Genomic DNA, 26,042 nt, shown 5'->3' on the forward strand with positions numbered 1-26,042 from the left:
CACAGAGTGAACACTCTCTCTGAATGCTCTTTCCCAGCTGGATGAACTCCTGCGTTGATGAAAATGTTAGCTAGCACCCCTTATTTCTGCTGTGGACAGTGACAGATACATGGCTCCCCTCGCCCTCCAAGAGGCACGACTACAGATGACATTACAAGACTCTTCTTCCACCTCCTGTCCAGTACGATAGTCCTAGCCCTGGGTGCTGGAGAGGGTTCGAGAGCTCAGCTACTCAGGGAAAGGTTGGGAGTTTAAGTCCACCCAGAGGCACTTCAAAAGGAGGCCTGGCAGAATCTCCTTCGGAGACAAGCAGCCACTGAAAATCGTAGGGAGCACAGTTCTACTGTTGACCCACAGGGCGCTGCCAGGAGTCGGATGTAGATCTTCCTCCACAGACGATTGTGCACGTGGCTGATGAGTCCCACCTCCACTGCAATGCTTCGTGGAAAACGAGAGCCTGATCCCTCACCGCCCTAGGTCTATTCACACAAAGGCAAAAGTCATCTCCTTGGTGTTGATCCTTAGAGATGGTGAAGATGCGTATGTTGATTTCTTTCAGTGACAGTGTATCAGTGTCACAATGGAAACTAACTAAAGAGACACCCATCAACATATTTTAAAAACGTTGCTCTGTTGTCATACCATCTTTCCACAGAACCTCCTTTTCAAGGAGCAAGGGCTGCATTGGCTTGTCCCGTTTGTGGAGCGTTCAATGCGCACAAGAAACATCACTCACGTCGTACGTCCATCTTCTTGGGAGACTAGCTTTGACGCCTTCCAACTCAGCTGTCCACTGCTTTCTTTTAACGTTAAAATTCCACCAAAGGGATGGGTAATTATAAATGAGTTACTCGGAATATGTCCTCCCACGGTGGTAAAAAAATGGCTAAAGTCCTATCATTCTTCCACAGAACGCCATCATTCTGATCAGCATTTATTCACTGTGGGGGATTGGGGGAGCAACGTTGCCCCCTCGGGGCATTTGAAAGCATCTGGCAACGTGGTGGGGATGTTACAGTCCAGGAGGGGGAGGGGCGCCCGCCGTTCATGACATGCAGTGCGTTTGAGGCTGGGACGCGACCCACCACCCTGCCACATAAAGGACAGCCACCAACGCAAGAATGATCCCATCCGAGATGTCAGGGGCCGAGGTTGAAGAACCTGAGTCTATGACTCTTGGCAATGGACTTGAGGGCACTGAGGGTGAGGACTCTTAACTCATCCACCTAACTGCCAGGAGGCAGGCTCTGGGCCAGGCACTGTGCTCAACTGCTTCGGCAGACTTGCTTTGGGCACGTGATGCCTGATGGAGAAAGTGAGCGAAGGGGTCAGCCTCTCTTCAGCGAGCTTACACAGGCCAAGGGCAGAGCTGGGCTGGGACCCAGGAGTCCCCTTTCCCGGTCACAGGAACTCACATTTACATGGCGCTCCTGGGGGGTGGGGGGCAATAGCGAACTGCTTGCTACACACACCCCTGTTCATTTCAGGAAGAACTGAAGGAAATAACCAAGGGACGTGTTGGGATGGCCCTTCCTTAGGTAAATAAACGGAAGCTGAAGGGCTCCATGGGTGATTTCCCCTAAAGAGGAGATGGGCTATGGGAGGCAAAGTCTACATCGCCTCCTTGCACACACTGCTCAAACTAAACTCAAGCCCATCGATTCCGACTCATCGTGACCCTACTGGGCAGAGGAGAACTGCCGCTGTGAGATTCTCAGAGACAAACTTTTGATGGGAGTAGAAAGCCTCGTCTTTCTCTGGAGTATCTCCTGGTGGTTTTGAGCTGCTGACCCTGCAGTTAGCAAGCCAACGAGTAACCCACTACACCACAGGGGCTTCTCTCCTGGCCGGCCTACCAGATGATTAAAACATACAAAAGCACGTGCATCACCAACGAAAAGCCTATGCATGAGCCCACCAAGCTCCTTGAATCTTTCCCCTTAGGCCTGAATGCTGGGCTCACAGGAGCTTAAGCAACCTTCCTTCCTTCTCCAATCCCTCTTTAATAACGTTCCATGAAGGTTAACATCACCCCCGACAAGGAGGCAGAGACCCACAATCTTTTCATCTGCACCCCAGGAAGGGAGCGAGGCTGAGAAGCAGAGTGGGGTCAGATGTGGATTCCAACCTCCCCGTGCCACTTGGAGCGAGATCAGAAGGGGAAACGATTGCTTTGATCCGGGCTCTCTTCTGATGAAAAGTCACCTCCAGATTTTCTTCCACGGCACCGTGCAGGTAAACTACCCATCCACAGGCACTGCTGAAGCCAGCTCCCACCTGCGCCTGCAGCACGTCTCAGGGCTAAAGACAGCACTTTAAAGGGGGCTGTGGGGGGCTCTCGGGCATGTGGGAGCCAGACATGCAGTGAGGGGGGAGGATCCCGATAAAGCTGGGAGGCAGAGAGATGGAAAAGATGCTTAACCAGCAAAGTATGTAAATATGACCAGAGTTGTTCATTAACACGTAGCAGCCAATATAAACTACTTTCCAAAATTAGCTGAAAAGTCTCTGCAAAGTCTGACATTCCCGTTGCTGCTCAAGGGGCGGGGCTGGGGAGAGGCCCTGGGTGAGGAGGCTATGGTGGCTGTTATCACACAAACGCAAGTTGCTGGCGTCTGTAGCATTCCTTGGGGAGGCCGGAGGGGGGTGCACAGAAGGGTCGTGGGCAGGAAAAGAGACCGACCCAAATCAGAGTGCATTTCTTCTCCAAGTGCCCCTCCCTTCAGGGCTCAATGTGGCCACTACTCTGTGCGGCCCATGAACATCTTACAGAAGCTGCAAGGAAGCCCTTCCAGGCACAGCCGGAATCTCCATCCCACCGTGGGAATCTCCGTCCCACATTCGGAATCTCCGTCCCAAAGTTGAGTGTTACCCTACAGCCAGAATGTCCCACTTGCAAGGCAGCTTCCTCAGGGTCTGTGTGGTGCAGCCTCTGCCCCCCATTCCTTATCCAGGACTTCATCCCCACCTCCCAGGCAGACAGAGCAAGCAAGCAGCCCTGGGAAAGGTAAAACGAGTGCCCAACAACTGGGAAGGGAAAGGGGAGGAGGCAGGAAAGCAAATGGAAACCCTGGCATTTCAGCCATGAGCCAGGATGGATGGGGCCTCCTGATACCATGAAATATGCAAACTTCAGGAACACGCTGTGTCTCCTGGTAGCTTAGAGACTGATCAAATACCATCTGTTGTGGCAGTTGTCATGGCAGCCTTTCCCTCTGAATACCAGGGTAGCTGAGTGCAAAGTGCATGGAGAGGCTGGATGCAAATGCAGACGGTCTCCATGGGTGCTGCTGCAGCCCCCCGGGAAGATGGGGTTCCAGGCACAGCCAGCAAATGGAGGGACACTGTCCTAAAGAGTTAGTTTCTCACCAGGCCCCTTGGGGATCTCCATCCTGGGAGGAAGAAACCGGGAGGCCCGGCTTGGTGCATGAAAGGCAGCCCGGCCACAGGCGCCTCCAGCTCTCTTCTGACCCTTCGCACAGCAGGCCTGGGGTCAAAGAGGTTTCCTGGGGGCGACACCTGAATACCTGCAAGCCAAGGCCCTTGCTCAGTACCAAGCCCTGCATCAGGTTGTCACCAAGCCTACTCATCATCATCCGTCTCACTGCAGGGACATAAGCCTAGGTGATGGGGTAGCCTGGACCCCAGACATGTCTCAATGAGAACTTGAGGAGAAGTCGGGGTGGCTTTAGAAGCACAGCAGAAGATCGTCCTGAAACTCACGCATCAACAGGAACCACCTTCCCCTAGGAGGAAGAAGCAGTCTTTGTAATGATCTTGCCACTTGCCCGCAGAGCTGGTAATCATTCCTCCACTCACAGTCATGAGCTGGTGCTGGGTGTGGGCAGATGTGACACGTGGCTTTGTGGAGCCTGCAGGCTAAGGGAGGCAGACTGGCATTAAATAAACCATGTACCAGCAAGCATGTGACTAGAGGCACTGATGGGTGAGTGGCACAATTCTCCAACTCTCACCATCCCTTTGGATGATCAGCCAAGTGGACCCCGAGCTCAGCCACATCCGTGGGGGCTCACATACTGCTGTGCCATTGAACGAGCCTCAGCGGAGCTATCAGACTACGATGGGGAAAAGGCCATCTACTTTCGAGAACCAGCCAGTAAATACCCTACCACCTTTCTTCTAAGGCACCTATGTTTGCATGAACTTACACTTGCATTGTTTTAGTTAGTAGCTGAGCACGTTAACTACTCATAGCACCCAGAAACTGGTGCTCCACATTCCCCTCGGTGGAGAAGTACTCAAGGTCCACCCTTCTATCTGGCCCTCCGCTTTTCAGCCAATGCCAAGCATGCCCCTGTAGAGAGGGACAACTGGATGCCCACACCCAGTGAAGGGGAGTCTCCTTGTGAGTAGGACCATCAGAAATGCCAAGAAAGTCTTTGTGTACATTCTATCAGCAGCCCACTTCCAAGTGAACGATGCCATTTTCCTGCAAGAACTTCAGCATAACGTTTCCCGCCTTCCTGGCGTCCGCCATCATTGAGTCACCCCTCCACTCATGGCGACCCCATGTAAAGAGGAACAGAACAACGCTGCCCGGTCGTCTGTGTGTGCTTGAGGATCAGCGACGCTGTTCTGTAGGGGTTTCATGAGCTGGTTTTTCAGACGTAGATCACCAGGCATTCCTGTCTAGTCTACCTTAGCCGGGCAGGTCCACTGAAACCTGCTTGACATTATAACCACCCTCAGGCCTCCACTGGCAGATGGGCTGTGGCTACCCACGACATGAGGTGCACTGTCTAGAAACGGGACCCCAGGCTCCCACATGGAACGTGAGACGTCGACCCAGACCTGCCACCCGCTCCCTCATTTTCTAGCATGCCCAGTAAGGGCTGTTTCAAGTCCAGGCTCTGGGTGGTGGGGACTAGACACAAAGGCAGAAGGGGTGTGATGAGGGCTATCTAGAGGACACAGGCAGGCGTAGGGGTCTAATCTGAGTTCAGCTCCCGACTCTGCCACGCACTAAATAGGACTTTCAGCTCAGTGCCTCAGAGGCCTGATCTGTAAACTGGAGATGCCTGCTGGCATCATAGGAGAGTGGTATTGAACCGAACACTGGGAATCTAGTAAGTTTCAGCAACGAGTAGGTGTTGTTATTAGGGTGTAGCTTTAAACACAAATGTCCCTGGGTTTAGTTCTAGAGCCATTACTGTCCCAGAGCTGTGTCTGGGATTGGTCCCGGACAAAACAGAAGCCTAGACTGTTTTATCTTGGCTGCCTGCCACTTCCTCCTCCAGACCCTTCCTTTCAAGCCCCACTTTCCAGGATGCTGTGTCCTTTCCATCACCTGACATCACATGGTCCCTCCAGAGCCCCTCTCTTGTAAGATGCTGGGAAACTACCTGTCACCCAGGCACAAGTGGTTTCTACTGGCTTCCCCTGTTACCTCTCCCAGGGAAATTTCTAGCCACCATAATTTTTAAGTGACGTGACATTTATCAGTAGAAAGGCCATGGCCCTTGGACCCATCCACACCTGGATTCGGACTCCTATAGACCTGGACACCATCCACAGACCCTGGAAGACAATGCTAACCTCTTCAAGCTTCAGGTCCATCCTTGGGAGCAGGGGAATACCGAGATCCATGTCACAGTGTTACTGAAAGGATTAGATGGGTTGACAGACATCAAAGGTCTGGAACTTTCCAAGGTCAGGAGCTTTTAAAAAGTTTCAACCTTCATGCAATTCCAAAAAGGGCAGGACTTCGGGCACCAGTGGCATTTCCCCGAAAGTGGAAAGCAATTCCGGACTTGTGGAACACTCAGCAATTTGCTCAATGATAAAACACGAGCTCGTTGTGAGAATTTGTTTTGACCCTGCCAACATCTGAGCACGCGGTCCGAAGGCTTGCTCCTCGAACAGCCCCGTGGGAAGTCCTAAGGTCTTACACAAACAGTTTTGGCTAACGAAGAGTCAACTATTTTTTTCCCCCTCTGTAGAAAATTTCTCGAGTCTGCCCCATCACAGCGCTTTCCAGTTGATGTGTGAAGGCTGGTTAGAGAGCCGCACCTAAGTTACAGACCACTGTCCGTCATGAAGTTAAATGGCGTGGACCAGGCAAGTGACACCACCTCCATTTTTCAGACGGGGATTGGAGACACTGTGTGTCTAAGTACCTTCCTGATTGGCAGAGTTGGAACATATGTAAATATACTTATATATAATGATAGGGATATAGGTCTCTATACATATATTTATATGTTAAGTATTAAGGTAGCAAACATTGGGCTTCTACTCAAGTACTCCCTGAAGCAAGAACATTTTATTTAACAACCTGGCATTCTGTGATGCTCACCTTCCCAACACAATCACTGAAGAAAGACAAAATGGGTGCATAAGGAAATGTGGTGCATAAGAAAGCTGATGGTGCCTGGTTATCAAAACATATAGCATCTAGGGGCTTAAAGTCTTGAAGATAAACCAGCGGCCATCTAGCTGGAAAACAACAAAGTGAAGAAGCCTATGTGGAAGAAGCACACCAGCCTGTGTGATCATGAGATGTCGACAGGATCAAATATCAGGTATCAGAAGACCCAAAACAAATAATCATATCAATGCAAACGCAGGGGGCCAGAGTGGAGATCCAATGCCCATCTGTGGACAATTGGACATCCCTTTACTGAGGGGTCATAAGGAAAGGACGAGCCAGCCAGGGTATAGTATAGCACCGATGAAACACACAACATTCTTCTAGTTCTTCAATGCTTCCTCCCCCCACTATCATGACCCCAGTTCTACCTTACAAATCTGGATAGACCAGAGCATGTGCACTGGTACAAATAAGAGCTCTCTACACACAGAATCCAGGGCAGATAAACCCCTCAGGAACAGTAATGGGAGGAGCGATACCATGAGGGTAGGGGAAAGGTGTGGGGAGAACAGGGGAACCGATTGCAATGATCAAAGTATAAACACCTCACCCCAGAGTGATGAAGAACAGAAATATGGGTGAAGGGAGACAGCGGATGGTGTAAGATATGAAAATAATAATTTATAATTTATCAAGGGTTCATGAGGGTAGAAGGGTTGGGGAGGGAGGAGAAAAAATGAGGAACTGATACCAAGGGCCCAAGTAGAAAGAAAATGTTTTGAAAAGGATGATGGCAACATATGTACAAATGTGCTTGATACAACTGATGTATTGATTGTTGTAAGAGCTGTAAGAGGCCCCAATAAAATGATTAAAAAAAATAAGATGTTATATGGGTACAGGGGACAACAGGCAGGTAATATAAATAGGTAAACAGAAAACTACACCCAACCCACCACTATCAAACTAATTCTGACTCTTAACGACCTTATATGGCCCTTCTGAAACCATCAGTCTTTATGAGAGGAGAGAGCCTTATTTTTCTCCTGAGGAGCAGTCAGTGGGTTTGAACCACTAACCTAAGGTTAGCAGCCCAACAGGTATCCCACAGTGCCACCTGAAACAAACTCATGGCTCCAGAGTTGATTCCAACTCACAGTGACCCTGTAGGACTGAGTAGAACGGCCTCGTTGGCGTTCTGAGACTGTAAATCTTTATAGGAGTAGTTCCAACTTTCTCCTGAGAACTGGGAGAATTTTTGACCTTGCACGAAGCAGCCCAGCATGGAACCCACTACATCAAGAGGATGAGGATAAGACAAGAAATGGTGACATCAATGTAGCCCACATGGTACCCAGTTTTAGCTTAATTCAACCTGTGGAATGCCATCCAAGTGTTCCTAGATTTTCCAAGAAAAGCTGGAAGATCCATTTTGGTGAAATAGATGATTTCTACTTGGTGGTTGGCATCTATTTAGTTAATTGTCTTTGTTTTAAAAGGTCTCTCGGGACTGGAACCTTGCTTCTTGGCAATCCTTTGCTTAGGTGTGTACATTGCATTCTTCTCCAGACCGCTTCTCAGCATTCAGGGCCGCTGACCAACTGTGCCTTAGCAAAGTGCGAGCAGGAATCCCTTCCAAACTCCGTTTCACAGACAATGAAAGCAAAACGAATCACACACACACACAAACACACAACCCCTCCACCCCCACAAAAAGCCCCCACACCCCTTTGATGCTGGCTGAACCATAAGAATGCCCTGGAAGCTTCTTACAAACACAGGGAGGTGGATCCAAGCAGGAGGCCCGAATGGCGTTTATATAAACCACAATCTACATGGTTATAAATCGCTATCCAACTTCTGGGCCGAATCACGAAGTGCTACAGTGCTTCCTCCACAACAGCCCTCAGCCCCGCACATTTGCGAAGTGAGTTCCGCTGGCTGAGCATCATTCTGCCACGCACAAACCCTCAATCCCAGAATGGGATATGTTCACTACACACTCACAGAGCTTCTCTCGGGTGCCTGGTGCTGTATGCAGATGGACAGATGTAACTGTCACCCTGGAAGGGGTGCAATGTGATAAAGGATCACTGCCCCTAGCTTCAGTGGTGGACACAAAGGGGTCACAAAGGTGGGTAAGCCAGGAGAGATAGGGAAGACTTCCACCTGAGCTTTCTTTCCCCAGCAGCCCATGAAGCTACCGAGACAACTGTTGCTGCTGGTTCCGACTCAGAGCGACCGAAGCACAACAGAGCGAAACACTGCCTGGTCCTGCTCCATCCTCACCATTGCTGCCGCTGTGATGCACCACTGTAGACAGTATCAATTTAGAATGTAGGAAGGTTCTCAGACAAGGAGATTCCTGAAGCATGCTAACCTTCCAACAAACCCACTGCTCAGATCACTCCAAATATTTGGTCAAACTCCAATAAGCCCCTTTGAAGCACCATTAATTAAAAACGTTTATACAACGTCCTAAACTAATGGTGTGTCTAACGGTACATTGACATAGGCACACCCCAACCGGGGCCCTGCATCCCGAGAGGATGCACAAGCCAAGCACGAGAGGATGCACAAGCCCAGCACGAGAGGATGCACAAGCCAAGCAAGAGAGGATGCACAAGCCAAGCACGAGAGGATGCACAAGCCAAGCACGCTCCCGAGACCAGCCACCTCAACATCTTCTTGGAGAGCTCGCTGAAAATGCAAACTCTCCCAACTCCTCTCTGATTTTACTGCATCTGAAACTCCAGGGGCAGGGGCCAGCCATTCCTTAACTCTGCAAGCTTCCCAGGTGATTCTCACGCATGCGACAGCTGGAGAGACACAGCTGGAGGGGCTGTGCCAAACCCACACTCCCGGCCTTCGTCCTGAAAGCAGCCTGTGCCTCGCCGAGCCCTTCCTAAGGAAAACATGGCAAGGAGAGAGGTTGGATTGGAGAGCCCTTCCTGCCTGGGCCGACTCGATTGTCTTCACAGCATCAGAGTCCATAATACGTTGCACTTAAAGTGTGATATGTAACCTCATCCCCCCATCCCTGCCGCTGGGAAGTTGGACCATTTGCGGCTCAGCTCTTTCATCTGAGAAACATTAGCTGAGTGCTTCCAATGGGCCTAGCTCTATGCCAGGTGTTGGGACTATGGAGCTTTTTATGAAGTGGAAAGAGATGGAAAACACACATGCAGTCAAAGCTTTCATGTTGTGAAAGAGCATATAGAATGATAGGTCTCATAAAATTTGCATACATGGTATGTTAATTGCAGGACAAATAGACATTCCTTTGGAGAGCACACGACCTACTCATTAGTTTCTATCTGCAAGGTCTATCTGCCCCACCCTGTCTCTTAATTACTAGATGTAATGGCGCCTGCCCTTCCCGTGGCAGCGCAGTAGCTCCAGCAGCCCACAGCAGGGCTGCAGTGCTGTATGCCAACTGGCGGGGAGGTGGCTGGGGTGGGATGGGGAGGTGCAGGGAGTCTGTCCTCCCCTCGGTTCCCTACAGTAACCTTCTCTGGGCATACACGTGTGGGAAACTCCATTCGGAAATGTTCTAACAAGAGAGCACCTTCCGGGAAGCTCAGAAGCCCAAAGGGCCCCAACTCACAAAACAAACCTCAGCTAACAAGACCCCGAATGGCTTTACTGTCTGGTTCAGCAAGAGTTATTTTCCTTGCATCCCTGGGTGTATCAGCTACTGCTGCCAGAGCAAAGCGCCATACCCCCGAGAGGTGCTGCTAAGTTGCCCCTGTCTCTGCCAACCACACACACAACTGAACGAAAGGCCACCCGGAGACGCGCCACCCTAGGGACACTGTGATGCATGGGGTTGCGGGTGTCTGATTTTCTCCCTTGTCTGTCTTGGTCAGGAAGCTCTGCTGAAACCTGCGCGCGTATCATTATGATAACACGCAGGTGTTCTTGAGCAGGTGGGAGGTGGCTGGGCCTGCAGTGTGTTAGCTGTGAGTCAAAAGCAGGATCTCCCACATGGAAAAGGAGAGTTCTACCCCTAGACCGCTGCAGGCCACTCACCTCAGGGTGGGGTGACACAGCACATATTGGCCTTAAGGTTTTGGGGTCAGAAGCCTAATGTCAGTCTCAGGGAGCGAAAAGGAAGGTCTCGATCGGCAAGGTTGTGCTGCTTTGGGAGGCGGCTGCCCCGCTTTGGGAAAGACAATTATGGCCAGGAAATTAGCAGGGTGGTGGGCTGTGCACCCCTGGGTGGGCAGACGTGGCTACTCCCTCCTGCCCCTGGCCCTGCCCTCCTTCTACATGTGGCCCATAGGCATGTCTACATTCCTTCGTGGTTCTATAATACGTGTGTGATGTGTACTTTCAGGGCTATGTAAAAATAGGCCCCGTGAGGAGGCCATTCAGCTGCCCAAGCATCTCAGACACTCCCTGAGGCATGTGGCCAGCTTCCTGGCTGCTCTTGGTGGGGCTCAAAGTCTCTGGGCTCCGAAACCTGAGCACGTAGCCTTTGCACGTAGCCTCACAGTGACCCAGGAACATCGGATTTGAGAACAGAAGTCAGGGGTACCTGGTGCCAAGGCTCTGTGGGACCATCCCAGGCGGCTGCCACCTGTCCATTTCTGGAGTTCCACAAGCCAACTCGGGCCCTTTCCAGAAATACTCGCACCCCTCTCTCTCACTCGCCCCCAGTTAAGCCAGGCTGGTTCTGCTGACTTTACCAACGGGAAACAAGCAGAAGGGGGGTTGGTGAGGCAGAGACGGATTTCACTGAACCTCTTCTTCGCCACCTCTGCAGGTGGTGTGACCCTATTGGACACAGCCGCTAACAGAGAGATGGGCGGTGGAGTCCACCCAGAAGCACTTTGGAAAAAGAGGCTAGTGAATTCACACAGGGAACATTAGCCACAGACACCCCATGGGACCCGGGGCTCTTCTGCCACACATGGGGTCATCACGTGTCAGGGGCAACTTAACGGCAAATATCACAGAGCTAATTTCCAGAGGTTTTGAAGCTAACAGACTCAGGCTTGAATCCAACCGTGCTCCTTTTAAGCCCACAGCTAGGAGCAGAAAAGTCGTCCTGAGAAGCCTTAGCCCCCAGGTGTGAAATACAGGCAAGCACAGCTGCCGCCTGGTAGGACAGTTGTGAAGTGTAAGTAACCAATGCTAACAATGCAAAGCTCCCAGAACACTGTCTGCACATGAAACAGAGAGACAACAAAGCAAACTCATTGCCATCTAGTAGATGCCGAATCCTGGTGACCCTGCAGGACAGGGTAACACTGCCCGTGAGTTTCTGAGACTAACTCTTCACGGATTAGAAAGCCCCACTGTGCTGCTCCCATGAAGATGTGCAACCTGGGAAACCCACATGAGTAGTCCTTCTCTGTCCGCAGGACAGAAGGTTGCTAGATTTACTTATTTCTTATAAAACTGGTCCTCAAAGAAGGGAACCCTGGTGGTGCAGTGGTTACGTGCTGGGCTGTGATCCACGTGGTTACCAGTTTGAAACCACCAGCAGCTCTGCGGGAGACACTGGGCTTTCTACTCCCTTAAACAGTTACAGTCTCAGAAACCCACAGGGGTGACCATGCAACAGCACTGACTCAACGGCAGTGAGAGGTCCTCAGAGGGGCCTGCGTCTTCAGAGGTCACACTCATGACCAGAGGTGAAAGACCTACAGGAAGGTCACGGGCAGGTGTCACTGGCTTCCTGCTTGGCCTTCACCACCCTGTGTATTTCCTGGGGCAGAGTTTCTGCTGGGGGGATGAGCTAGCAGCTTCCAGGTAGAGTTGGGGAGGTGAGAGAAGAGCCGAGGTGGCCCTGGTCTGGCCACCCACTCTTACCTACATCAGCAATTCAGTGTTGCCCCCATACCCCTGGGGGCCTCCGTGGACGGCTTGATTAGAAAAAGGGGGGTCCTACCGATGGGCTAAAGTATGCAAACCACTGCTCTGTCATCTGTCTGTGTGCATGTCTGTGTGCACACCCTGCTGTCTGGGGAGCACAGCTGCTGGCACTGCCCGCTGAAAGGGACCCTGGGAAGGCAGGCTTGGAGCAGAGGTGTATGGGCTCCTGAGAGGGAGGGGCTCTGATCCTGAGCCTGTGCGGTCTTTGGGGCACCTGGGTCAGCCTCCGGGATCCGGGATCTACTAGGGCTGCACAGGAAACCCTGCTGGGTGTGCAATTTTGGGAGTCCAGGTGGGCAGTTTTTGTCTATCTCCCACGGCTTTGGTGCTCCCCAAGTCACCACGACACTAAGTCATCCTCCTCCTCCTCATTGTTGTTAGGAGTTGGTTAGCAAAACACCGCCTGGTCCTGCGCCATCCTCACAATGGTCCTGACGTCTGAGCCTGTTGTTGTAGCCATCTCCACGAAGGCCCTCCTCATTCTCATGCTGTCAGGCTGATTCGGACTCCTGGCCACTCCATCTGTGTGTCCAAGTGGAACGGCATCCAGAGGGTTTTCAGTGACTCATGGTCAGGCTTTCTTCCAAGGTGTCTTTGGTTGGACTCAAACATCCAACCTTCCGGTCAGTAGCCAAAAGCATTAACCATCAGTACTGCCCAAGAACATTCAACATCCGTAGTGTGCCCCACGAGTCCTCACTAATAACCTTATGACCTACGCTTTATTATCAAGCTCTCTTTCTGGACTAGGATTCCCTGGCTTTAAGTCAAAAGGTTGGTAGTTCAAGGTCACCCAGGGGCACCTTGGAAGAAAGGCCTGACGAGTTATTCTGGGTGGGGAAACACAGACACTGAAAATCCTAGGTGCAAAGTTCTACTCGACACACCCGGTTGTCATGGGTCAGAGCGGACAGGAGGCTGGCTGGCCTAACCCAGCTGGGCATCCACGCTTCAAACGGTGCAGACATTCATTCACGGCCACGAAAGAGCAGAGAAAGAGTTCAAACCCGGCCTGCTGCTCAGAAGGATGGACCAGGGAAGCATCGGGCCTCCCAGAGGAGGCAAGGGGTAGCGCTGGGAGGCCGTCAGCTGCCCCCAAGCCTGCGATCAGCGAGAGCAGGAAGGGTCCTGGGCCTGGTGCTGGAAGGGCAAGCAGTCTTGCTGACTATGCAGTTCTTCCAGTCAACCACAGAGAGGGAGCCCAGCCGCTTGCAATAACAGTGACGAATACAGAAACCCACCCCTCCGGGTTGGCCATTCCCAGGCTCCAAAGTTAGCCCTAGCCCTCAGAGCACAGGGAGTTCAAGGGCAGAGCAGCAGGCTGCCCAGCCCCCACTGGCTGAGTGCCGAGCCATGCTCTTCCTTCCAAACACACGACTTGAAAGTTAAAAAGATGCCCCTCGGTTGTCACGGCAACGCCAGAGAGACAAAACAGTTTAACCAGCTCTGACGCACACACGCAAATTTGAGGGACAAGGGGACAGATTTGGAGGGGGGGGAGAGAGTCAGAGGGGTGGGGGTGCTGCTTCTAGAACTTAGTCCCGAAGGCTTCGAGGTCGGACTGAAACAGGCAGTGGAGGCGAGCTGCGGTCAGGCTTGCTCCAGGAGAGGGACATCACGACTGGTCAGTCCCATTGGACAAAGCCCAAAAGCTAGGAGCTGGGAGCCACCGCCAATGGGGCTGATAGAAAGGCCTGGCTCCTGGCTTGGCTGTCCCTGGGCAAAGCTCTCCACCACCCGGTGCCTCAGCTTCCTGCGCTGAAAGATTGGCCTTCCAGCTACAGGAGTAGACGATGAAGGGTACTTTTCTCTACGAAATTTTGTTCTGGAGCCTGCAGGGGGTCGTTCCCAAGATGGAGCACCTGAGCGGGAGGGGGATGACACAGAATGCAGAGACTTGTCCCAGGTCGTAACAGACCTCGAAGGCTATCAAGTCTGCCAGAGTCTGGGATTTCTTATGATGGCTGGCTCATCCCAGGGCACCCTGGGGCCAAGCCAGGACACTGCTTACAGGGCAAAAGAGCCTCACCAGACTTCACTCGTGGTAATTCCACAGGGTCAGTGAGTCCATGCTTACAAAGCCTTCTTCCACAGCATCCACGCCCTCCCCAGGGACATGGAGTCTGCAGCCTAGGTTGTCTCAGCTTGGAGTTTCTTCCACGCACCGTCCCCTTGAGACAACAAGCTCGCTTGCCTTTCAAGACTCGCCCTCTGAAGTTATTCTTAAGCCTCCTCTTGCCCTGGGAGGAGACTGGCCAACAGTGTGCCCTGCCAAGACGTCTGGCATAGCGGTTTCAATGTTTTATTGCTCTGGCTGTGCTCTGATGTCTTGCCCATTTGTTTACCACTTGGCCTAGCCCAGGGCCTGGCATGAACAAGCACTCGGTGAATGTTTGCTGAGGGACTGGCTGAAGGCACGCAAGGCCATGGCCATAGCGCTGCTGCTCCGCTGCCTCGAGCGCTCCGCACACACTCCGCCAGGGTCTGGGTTGGCTTGCCCATTCTCTGGGGAGAGAGTGGGGTCTGCAACAGAGTCTGCAGTGCAGGGAGTGGAGATCGCAGGGGCAGGGAGAGGAGGCCCCAGCTCTCTTGCCTGTGTGCACAGTTAGGAGGGAGAAGGCGGGTATGAAGGGGTGTGGGGAAGATTTGCATTTCCTGCCAAGTTGGCTCCTTATGGTGACTCCACAATGCTTCCCTGGCCACCTGAGGATTAGCCGGTGAAATGAACTCGTCCCTGGGTACCTATAGCAGCCCCCCCCGCACTCCTGTTCTGACAGGAAATGGCTTTTCTTTGCCTCCACTGGTAAAAGCTCTGAAAATGAGTGCTTGCTGTGCCCACATCCCAAGGGAGGGCTGTGGAGATGTTCAGGGCATCAGAATTCCCCGTGCAATCCAAGGCAGCTCCCAAGTCCTCATTTCATTGTGGGCACCGTCTTCCTTCTGTGTGATGCTCTCCGTGTGCCTTTCCAAATGGTCTCCTCTCCAAACAGGCACTATTTAGAAACCCCTCCAGCCCCCACCCAACCACCACTACATCTCTGTCACTGGATGCCCTTTGTCAAGCCTCATTTGGAGGTCAACGTTCTAGAACTCTAGACACAGCTGCGCTGTATCCCCCAAGTTACACGTCCCCTGAGCAGAAATGCTTTCCCTCTGAATACACTCACAGGCACGTGCACACGTCCCCCCACACATGTCCTTCTGGCGAGAGCACTGTCCACACGGCTCTATGGCTGTGGTGGGCTCTGCCTTCAGGAGCCTTTGCTTGCTTTGTGACTTAGGAGAAGGGGCAAGGATTCTACTGTCCTTTTCAGCATCTCGCTCATTTCCTACAGAACCTGACCATGGTGGACGTTCTCAGGACGCTTGTTCTGGACTCCTCTGTGGCGTGTTGAACTCTGCTACATTTACCACAAGCCTGTGTCCACCTCTACACTGGAGCTAATTACCACCGACAATTATAGGGATTTATATTTCTGGATTTAAAAAGAATCCCCCCCACCAGTTGAAAAACAAACAATACTCCTACAGCTAAAAGGGTGATGGGGAAACCACAACCTGGCTTGGATGCAATGATAGTATTTACAAGGAACGAATGTGCATATGGAACTAACTTTGCACAAAAGAATCCACGGTGACATCACTTTATATGCTTTGAAACAGACTGTAGCAACAAGTAACACCCCCAACAGACGGTACAGAAGCCACAAAGGGAGAACCGGGTCCGACCCATTCAGACGTCTGCTCGAGACAAGTGCCTCCGTGCATTCTGATACATCGCTTTCACGGGAAGCTCTGACGACACAGGTAACGTGTTTGCCTCCAAACGAAGTCTTGGATCGTCCGGTTCTTCTCAATTAGTAGCACACTGGACAGCTGCAGGAGCGCTAGTAAAAATAGCAGCCAGCCTCATCTGAAAGCCAGGGCAGCCAGGAGAGGTCAGCCCGGGGACTTTCCAACAAGGAGCGAAGGAGATGTTGTTCTCAGGACCCAAGAGGAAGAAGCAACCGCCCAGGGGAACAAACCAACAAAAGCAGTGTGCTCCGGTCGGCAGGTCACCTGGAAAGCGACTGTCCGTCCACGGCCCGACATCATCCTCCCTCCTTCCCTCCCTCTGGGGAATAAAATGGGTTTGTGTGTGAAAAACAAAACCAAAAAAGCAACCCAGAACAAAAATGCTACTGAAAAGGCTCCAACCTGTCCACTCCTGAGGAGAAGCAACTCCAAAAATGAGACACAGTTAAGTCCGCAGCCTGCCAATCACGGTACAGTGTTCTAGGATGTGAGGTATCACACTGTATCTAATCAAGGAGGGCTGGGGCCTTAGAGAGACAATCTATGTCCCTTTTTCTTTCTTTTAATTAAACATTTTTTTATTAGAAAAGTATATACCTTTTTCTTTTTTCTTTTAATTAAAAGATCATTTTATTAGGGACTCTTACAGCTCTTATAACAATTCATACATCAATTGTATCAAGCATATATATATATATATATATATTTCCATCATTACTTTCTAAACATTTACTTTCTATTTGAGCCCTTGCTATCAGCTCTTCTTTTTTCCCTCTCCCACCTCGTGACCCACCTTTTTCTTTTTTTTAAAAAACTTCTGGAAGCAAATTAATGTCTAGTAAGAAAAGGAGCCCCAGGGGAAAAAACAAATTTATAAATTACCATGGGTTCAAGAGGGCGGGAGTGGAAGGGTGGGAGTGGGTGGGGATGGGGAATGGGGGATGAGCTTGTACCAAGGGCTCAAGTAGAAAGAAAATGTTTTGAAAATGGTGATGGCAACATATGTACAAATGTGCTTGACACAATGGATAGATGTATGGATTGTGATAAGAGCTGTAAGAGCCCCCAATAAAATAATTTTTTAAAAAAGAAAAGGGGCCCTTATGTTGCCCCTTCATATTTTAAACAGGTATCAGGACCGTCTGAACAAGATGCCCCCAGGACACATGCCTCATGCCCTGACTCACTCGTACAAAGTGTTTTGAATGAAAAACCAAGTGTGGAGGGCAGTATCACTCAACGTTTTCTGAGCTCAACATTGATCATGAACTTTCATTCAGAGATTACATGCAGGGCACGAAACAAGAACAGACTAGATTAAAACCACCCATTTCTATGTGTATTTTTTTCACAGAGCTTTAAAAACCAGAGCTTAAAAATGAAAAATGCATCGCAGCAGACAGCAGACCCTTTGTCAAGGTGTTGCTGACAAAGTCAGCATTTGACTAGCCAGCTCCTGATTTCCTGTCGCTCTAACGTCCAGGGAGTAAATGCCATCACTTCATCCGAGTCTCAGCACCACCCAGACACAAGGGACAGTTTCGGGTCTTGGAGGAGTCAGATGAACCAGAACCGTCCAAGTCCTAAACCTGTGTCTGTCTGCACAGTTTTGCACCATCTGTTTTCTAAGAGTAAGGACATTTCTTTTTGGCTGTCTCACAGGTTTACGTAAAAATCAAGGGGAAAAAAAAAAATCAAGGGCATTCCCCACCCCTACCCCCTGCCCCCAAATAAATACCAACAAATGTCAGGGGGCCGCGGCTACTTGGAGATGGAGGTTGGTTGGTCATGTAATCCCCTGGAGCCAAGCTTTGGGTGTGAACGGTTGCCAAACGGTCAATGCCCTTCAGAGAGCGGTCTGGCCACACTCCCGCGTTCCCTGTGCAACACTCACCATTTGCGATCTGTTCTTGGGACAGCCATTGATGTCTTCAATCTTCTCGTTTGCTGAAAAAGGAAACGCAAGTCAGACAAAGCAATCACCACCAGGGACACACTTGGAATCAGGACCTCCAGAACTCTGGAGGGCACTCATGTCCGAAAGTCCCTCCTGGGGAGAGTCCAACCGTGGCAGGCATGTGGAACTCTGAAGCACATTCTTGCAAGCTTCAGGCCTTACTCATCACAACGGCCATCCTCCGGGGACAGCTGGGCCAAGGCCGTCATCTCTAAAACAGGGACAACTGCACTGACAGCAGTTTTGGAGTGAGGGGCCATCGGGGAGAGCTTCAGAGCCTGGGGAATCTCGGGAACAATGACTTGGCGTTCAGCTCTTAGAAAGGTAGATCCAAAATGCAACCTCCCCACAAGAGATACAATGGCTCAGAGTGGAGAGCGGGCCAAAGCCACGAGATAGCCTCCCATGCCATCTTGAGCCAGAAATGCTAAACAATATTGCTCGTTTGTCCGGACACTCTTCCCAAGCGTGGCAGCAGAAGGGGAAGCCTTAGAAACGGCTCGTCCAAAGGCCACGGAGTCGGTGCAAATGAGACCTGGAGCCCATGCACTTGAACTCATAAATAGCACCTGGTCACTTACAGGAGTGACAGAGGAGCTTACATGGAATTAGCTGGAGATTCAGGCCGGTGGCAGGGAGGAGAGGCCCCGCTTCCCCTGGGGAACATACTTTCTCAGGATGGTGGGAGAGCCCCTGGCAAAACACAGCCAGGACACCCAGGAGAGGCTGGGTTTGAGAATGCCCCACAAAGGCAGGGTGTGTGGTGTGGAGACAGAGGCAGCCATGTGTGGATCCCCGCCTCATGCAGCGTCGGGCCGTGTGATCGTGGGCATGTAATGGCACCTCTCTGTGTCAGTCTACTCATCTATAAAATGGGGCTAACTCTACCTATTTCATAGAAAGAGCTGTAAGAATCAGAGGGCCTGGTGCTGGGGAGACGCTCAGCAGACAGTTTAAGTGTTCCTTAAATGGTAAGCACTGGTTACTGCAGTCAACTCCAGGTGTGGCAGAGTAGAACTATGCTCCAGGGGAGGGGTTTCAATGGCTGATTTTCAGGCGTGAATCACCAGGCCTTTTTTCAAAGGAGTCTTTAGGATAAGGTGACCAGATTTTAACATTGGTAAAGCATGACACCATTGATAAAACTCATATCCTGGCGAAATAGCCACATGGCAGCCGAAAACCCTAGCTTGTCGTGCATTCTTTCCAAAAATCGGGATTTTTTAAAAACGCCGCGGACATCTGGTCACCTTACTTTGGGAAGACTTAAACATCCAACCTTTTGATTAGCAGCAGCTAAGCACTCTGTTTCCACTGTTCAGGGATTCCCTAGTTATTGTTACAGTACTGTCAGAGATGCATTCGTCTGCTACCTGCCAGGCCCAGGTTCAAACCCCCCAGCCACTCTGTGGGAGAAAGATGAGGCTGTGTGCTCCGACTAAGATTTACTGCTGTGGAAACCCCAGGCGGGGTTACCAGGAGTCAGAATGGACTTGGTAGAATGTGCTTGGGAGTTTTCGCGTAATCATCAATCCTATGATGTACAGGCTTATCAAACATGCAAGATATGATTTTAATTTTTATGTCTTCCTACCCATCCACTGCCATCCAATCAATTCTGACTCATATATGTAACCCATATACAGTTTCTGAGGCCATAAATCTTTGAGGGCACAGAGCCTCATTTTTCTCCCAAAGAGCCGCTGATGGGCTCGAACTGATCATCTTGTGGTTAGCAGCCCAATGTGAAACCTAGCAGGCTAACAGGATTTAAACATTTTTTTCATATACACTAGTCTTTAAGTAGGTCAAGCCCTAAAATTATTCCAGGTTCCTCAAGCACAACACTAAGGATTGTCTCCTCTGTGGACTCGTTATAAATGCCCTCCAACGGCCCACCCCCCAGAAAGATAAGGCTCTCAGGCCCCTGCTCTCACAACATCCTGGGCCACCTCTGTTTGCACTTACACTGTCTGCTACGAACGCTCTTCTTCTCTCCAAACTGTGCTGTGAGACGCTTGCAGACAAGTAGGTTTCCTTTTCCTACGTGTCTTGTTAGGGCTCAGAAAGTGCTTGTGAATTGAGTTCCATGTATGTATGTATATTCGTGTGTGTGTGTGTGTGTGTGTGTGTGTGTGTGTGTGTGTGTGTGTATCTCCAGCTTTTAATGAATTTGACGCCTGGAAGTTCCATAAAGGGAAAAGATATTAAAAACTCTCTGATAACATTAAATGAATCAAAGTATCCCCAGCCTCTAGGATTTGGAAATTCCTGGAACCTAAATGCAGCACACCACTAACTTAGCAGGATTTATTAATTTACCTTTCTACAGCATTTCTACCTGAAAAGAAAAATGAAAAGAAATCAAGCTTGTAGCAGGCAATTGTTTTAAAATACAATCACCTTGAGACAGCTGGGTTAGTGAATGCTCAGTCTAATCGAATCAGGCTTAAGGCCCACCTGTGAAAAATTAAATTGTCTGCTACGACAAGAACACTGGGATAGGTATTTTCAAATGGTTTCACCTGTCCCCCTCAGCCCTCCAGCCCCAGGATACCGATTGCTATTGTTAACTGCCATTGGATTGACCACAACTCATGAAAACCTCATGCCCAATGGGATCAGACCATTGTGATCTGCAGGGGTTTCAATGACTGATTTTCAGAAGTAAATCACCAGGCCCTTCCCTGCTGGTCTATCTGAGTCTGGAAGCTCTGCTAATGTTCAGTATCATAGCAACAGGTAAGCCTCGCCTCACAGGCAGACTGACTGGGAATTGAACCTGGGTCTCCTGGATGGAAGACAAGAATGCTGCCACTAAACGACCAAGGTATTTTGAAGCCTTTAAAATGCACATCAGAGGCGCTCAATACATGGGATATCCCAGGGATATGTATTCCTAAGCTCGTCAGAAAATACAAAAAGGCTTCCCAAAGTCTGGAAAACGGGATAGAAAGATAAAGGACTTTTCCCCATGAGCATCATGAAGCCCCTTGTACAATGAGCCAGAACAGAATGCTCCTGGTGCGTAAACCCCACAAAAACAGGACTGCTTGTCTGCTCTGTTCTCTACAGTCAGAGGTCAGGCCAATACTCACACCAAGAAAGACGAGGGAACTTTAAAAAGTTTGTGGAAAACGGTCAGCATCTTTTCATCCATTTTTCCACTTCCTGAGGCAGAAGGATTCTGAGGGGTATCGATCTAAGCATTCAATGAAGGAAACTTGACCGTCTGTCTGAGCCGCTGGTCCTTCTCTTAAAGACCCTTGGTGGCATCGCGGCTGCCTGTTAGTCTGCTCACCACAAGATCAGGAGCTTGATCTGCCAGCAGCTCCTATAAAAATGGTCAGCCTAGGAAATCCGAGGGAGTTCTACCCTGCCCTATGGGTCCCTCTGTGTTGGAACTGACTCTGTGGCAGCTGGCTTGTTTGTTTGGTCTTTCGCTCGCAAATCTAGACGTGTCTACTGCAAAGGCCCTTGAAGAATGGCGCTCCTCCGCAGCCAGGGAATGATGGCAGGCACGAACGTTGACCTTGGATTTTGAGGGTTGATCTTGGAGAGCACACGGTTTTGGATATCAATTTCCAATTGGATAGTCCTGACAGTCAAAGCCGTAAGTCAATGGATTCTGATCAATAGCCAGCTCAGCAGCTGGTCATGAGTCCTCATTACAGCGAAGGGTGGATAACTGCGTTCTTAAGAAGTCACCTGGGAAATTTTAAAGATTCTCTATCTGTCATCTGGATAAATGGAAGCAGAAGACGTGGCCTAATTGCTCCTCTGATGGCAACGAGATCTTTTCATGAGCAGTTACCCAAACCACTGCCAGGAAATGCTTGCCTTCACATGTCACAGCTCCTAGAAGCCCAATGCAACCATTTCACCTCGTCCAAGGTCAGGGGGGTGGAGCCTATGTATGTGGCTCGAACTGTTAGAGTCTAACAGGTACACCCATGAGGAGAGATCCATCAAATCACTGGGCCCAAACTCAGAACCAGTGCTGAATCCGTGCCATTTAAATACTCCTCCCCGGTACTGTAGTGGTTAGTGTGACACTGCTAACCTCACAGCGAGCAGTTCAACACCACCAGCCACTCCAGGAGAGAAAGGCAAAGCTCTCTACTCCCATGAAGAGCTGCAGTCTCAGACACCCACAGGGCAGTCTACCCTGTTGGAATCGACCAGGTGACAGTGAGTGGAGGAGTTGACTTCCTTTACTTGGCTTCCCAAGCTATGGTTGTCTTGATGCTGCTGCAGGTCAGATTCTGCTGACGAAAAAAGAATTGGTCTGGAGAGCTAAATGTAGTGCCTTAGAGCAATGGTTCTCAACCTGTGGGTTGCGACCCCTTTGGGGGTCCAATGACCCCCTCCCAGGGGTCACACGATTCATAACAGTAGCAAAATTATAGTGATGAAGTAGCAACAAAAATAATTTCATGGTTGGGGGGGGCGGGTCACCACAACATGAGGAACTGTATCAAAGGGTCACAGCATTAGGAAGGTTGAGAACCCATGCCTTAGAGAGTGTATGTGTGTTCTGGAGGATGGGGGTGCATGCTGGCTGAATCCCAAAAGCAAATAGTTAAAGAAAAGGCATTTGTCTCCAAGGTCTTCCGCTTTGATTAAAATCTGTGCATCACTAGGTGCCGATCATAATTTATGTATCCCAGAGAGCATGAGACATTCTAACTGGAGGGGACCTATTCGACAAGTTGGTGATTGAAGGGCACCAAGGGCCTTTTTAAAATGCAAACAGTGGCATCAGGCTCATGACTTTTGCAATGAGCTCTTCGGAAGGGCTCCCGGCCTCTGCAGACCCCGTCACTTCACACGCTGGCAGTTGTCTGCGCAGGCGCAGCCATAGGCTGCCTCAGCTCCCTTTCTCTGCACTAGGGAACCTTTTCCTCTCCTCTTCTCTCCCATCCTCTTGTTCTGGCCTGTCTGGGTTCCTCGCTTGGCTTTCCTTGCCCCCTCTTTCTCCCTTCTCTCTTCTTTTCCCTCTCCTGGTATCCTCCCTGCGTGAGAGCTATGTAAACAGAAGGAGGGAGTGCTCCACATACACATATATATTCATGCTGCTTGTCCTGGACTTCCATAACCCAGAGACGGCACAGCAATGGCAGGCAGCTCACGAGTCCAGAAGATAACTTTACCAACAAAAGATTAAACACCAAGGCCTAACCCTCGGCCACCAAACAAAGGGCACCGGCACGCAGTGGGAAGAGGTCCATTTTCTGTCTAGTGGGAAGGAGGCAAGGATGGCAAAGGGTGGCCCCCAAGCAACTCTGCACTCTGGGAGGCCAGCTCCAGCGACGCATGTGGTGATGGCGACTTGAGTCTGGAAAGCATTTCAGACTTTCCTTGAAGTCACACATCTGATGATGTCATGCCCTGGCCTGCAAACCAGCGCTGTATCAGCTGGCCTGTGTTCCCGGAGAAAGCCTGAAACTCGTGACCCTGTACCTCCGGGTCTGGCCTTCTTTTGCTGTTGACCCCGGTCCTTCTATAGCAGTGGTTCTCAACCCTCCTAATGCCGCGACCCTTTAATACAGTACCTCACGTGTGGTGACCCCCCCAACCATAAAATTATTTTTGTTGCTACTTCATAACTGTAATTTTGCTACTGTTGTGACTTGGGCAACCCCTGTGAAAGAGTTGTTGGACCCCCAAAGGGGTCCTGACCCACAGGTTGAGAACCACTGCTGCCTCCCCCAAGAAAGCCATGCTGACTCCTGTCTGCTTCACTGAGTTAACTGCTGCTCAAGTTTGAGGTCTGGGTTCCAAGGTAAATTCCTCAAGGAGCCTTCTCCAGATGTTCACCATTGCTACCCCTGACTCCTGCACAGGACAGGACAGGTGACACAGCCCTGCTCCCTGACCACACTGCTCCCAAGCCAGGAAACCGAGGACCAAGAAGGGACAGCCTTGCCATCTGAGAGTTGCTGATGCACCTGTGTTCAGGTGTGTTTCTTTTCCCCTCTTTATTTTGGAATAATCTCAAACTTACAGAAAAGTTTCGGGAAGAATAACAAGAATCCTCATGTCCGAGTGAGTACCTTTTGTCCATTCCCAGTCTCGTGTTTTGTACTCTTTGGGGATCTAGACACACAATCCTGTCCTGAAACATTTCAGAGTAGGCTATGGAGAGGTGCCCCTTCACCCCCCATGGAAACCGGCAGCCATTGAGCTGACTGCAGTTCATGGTGACCCCTCATGTACAAAGAAGAACTGCACCCTGTATGGTCTGCTTTGCAGAAGTAGCCTTTCTTCCTAGGTGACTAGGAGCTGACTCAAACCTCCAATCTTTCAGTGAGTGGCCAAGCATCCCACCATGTGCCTCACCCAGGAACTCTGTATCACTTATAATCAGTGTGCACTCCCTAAGAACAGAGGACACGTCTTTCACGCTGCAGTTCTCAGATTTAAGAAGGTTAACTCGGATACAATCCCAACAGACCAATTTTGTCAACAGATTCCAATGTCTTTTGTAAGGTTTCATTCTTCAGTAGAGGGTCCAGCCCAGGGGCACGCAGTCTCTTTTATTTTGGGACAGCGTCTCCGTGTTTCTTTGTCTTTCCCAACACTGGCATTTTGGAAGAATACAGGACAGCTCTTTATAGAGCATCCAACCAACTGGTTACGTCCCAGTCTCCTCAGAGGAGCCCTGGGGGTGGAGTGGTGATGCGTTGGGCCACCCAGAGAGGGAGCAAGCTGCTGCGGCCACAGGATGGATAAGGTGGAGATGCATGGGTTCCCAAACTTATTTGGCCTACCACCTCCTCTTCAGAGAAGACAAATTACTCCACGCCATCTGTGGCATTTACAGTAGTTTGTACTGTAGCTCATAATCCAGGTTAAAGTGTAGGTATCTGCTTTTGCAGCACATGCCCTCATCAGGCCAGCAGTGGTCCCACCAGCGGTCCCACCAGCAGTCCCACCAGGCCGGCAGCGGTCCCACTTTGGGAAGCCCTGACTGGTGGAGCACATTGACTGCTTTTCGTGGAAGAAAGTCTTCCCATCAAGTGGGATGGTAGAGGCCCCTTCAAAGACTGACAGTTGAGATAGGCAGTGAGTCCTGGAGAGGAAGGGGTGGAGGCGTGTTTAGAGGAATGTTTGGAGGACTGCTAACTGCCCAGGAGAGGAAACATCCAGGCCACCTGCAGGAAACAATCCAATCCAAGCTCTCAGCAGCACGGGCTGCAGTGAAATGAAACACTTGACCCTAATCCTTTTCAGGACTTTCCCTGCACATCCCTGCGTGCCAGGCCCCAGGCTAAACCGTGAGCCCGGGATTGTAGGCAATTCAGACGCCGGCTGGAGAAGACCAACTGGCAATAGAGTAGCTCGTGAAATGATAGAGAGGGGCCCTCTAGTCTCCCTGGGGGAGAGGGGAACCCCTACAAAAGGCATGGGAGAGAAACTTCCAGAATGAGCAGAAGCTCACTAAGCAAAGAACCAGTCACCACTGTAATTCTGTCTGGCAGGAGATGAAGCCACCAGGACTCCCAATTCTGGGAAAAATCTACCTGCGTGCAAATGCATTTGTTGCACGCAGTGAGCAGATGGGAAAGGGGAGATCAAAATGTATTGCTCCTTGGTACCAATCTATGCATGCATGGGCTTATTCCAAGCAAATCATGTCCACCCTTCCCTCTGCACTCCGTGGATAGCTGCAGACAAGTTTTCCCAGGAGGAAGACACTGATCCCATTAGGGTGCCTCTTGTTTTAAACAAGGTCCAAGCAGAACCATGGGTGATTCTGAGAGATCTGCTGGGCTAGGTTCATTCAAGGCGGAGAGGTCAGCTCACAAGGTTATTGGCAATATTTTGAGGGTGGGGGAAAATGGGGGGGGGAGTGGAATTCCGACAGGGTGATTTCAATAGATTTTCTTACAGGACACAGATGATGAGGGTTTACTATGAAGAAGTCTGAAGAAAATTTATAGGTTTAGTATTAAGGTAGCGGAAGGATATTGGGCCTTCACTCAGGTACTCCCTCAATGCAAGAATACTTTCTTCTATTAAATTGGCATTCTATGATGCTCACCTTCCCGACACAACCGCTGAAGACAAAGC

The 26,042-nt window shown here is 50.5% G+C and overlaps 1 protein-coding gene across 5 annotated transcripts in view; it reads right to left on the reverse strand.

Annotated features, from left to right (window-relative positions):
* NAV2 (neuron navigator 2) overlaps positions 1-26,042 on the reverse strand; it is a 413,588-nt gene that overhangs the window by 248,467 nt on the left and 139,079 nt on the right. For all 5 annotated transcript variants that reach the window (XM_045290963.1, XM_045290962.1, XM_045290966.1 and 2 more), the window contains exon 3: positions 17,904-17,956. In XM_045290963.1, the coding sequence (XP_045146898.1) occupies positions 17,904-17,956 (53 nt within the window). The remainder of the gene's footprint in view (positions 1-17,903; positions 17,957-26,042) is intronic.

This window comes from Echinops telfairi, unplaced genomic scaffold (genome assembly GCF_000313985.2).
Source record: "Echinops telfairi isolate 266 unplaced genomic scaffold, ASM31398v2 ScPeMD7_60;HRSCAF=208, whole genome shotgun sequence".
NCBI classification, from domain to species: Eukaryota; Metazoa; Chordata; class Mammalia; order Afrosoricida; family Tenrecidae; genus Echinops; species Echinops telfairi.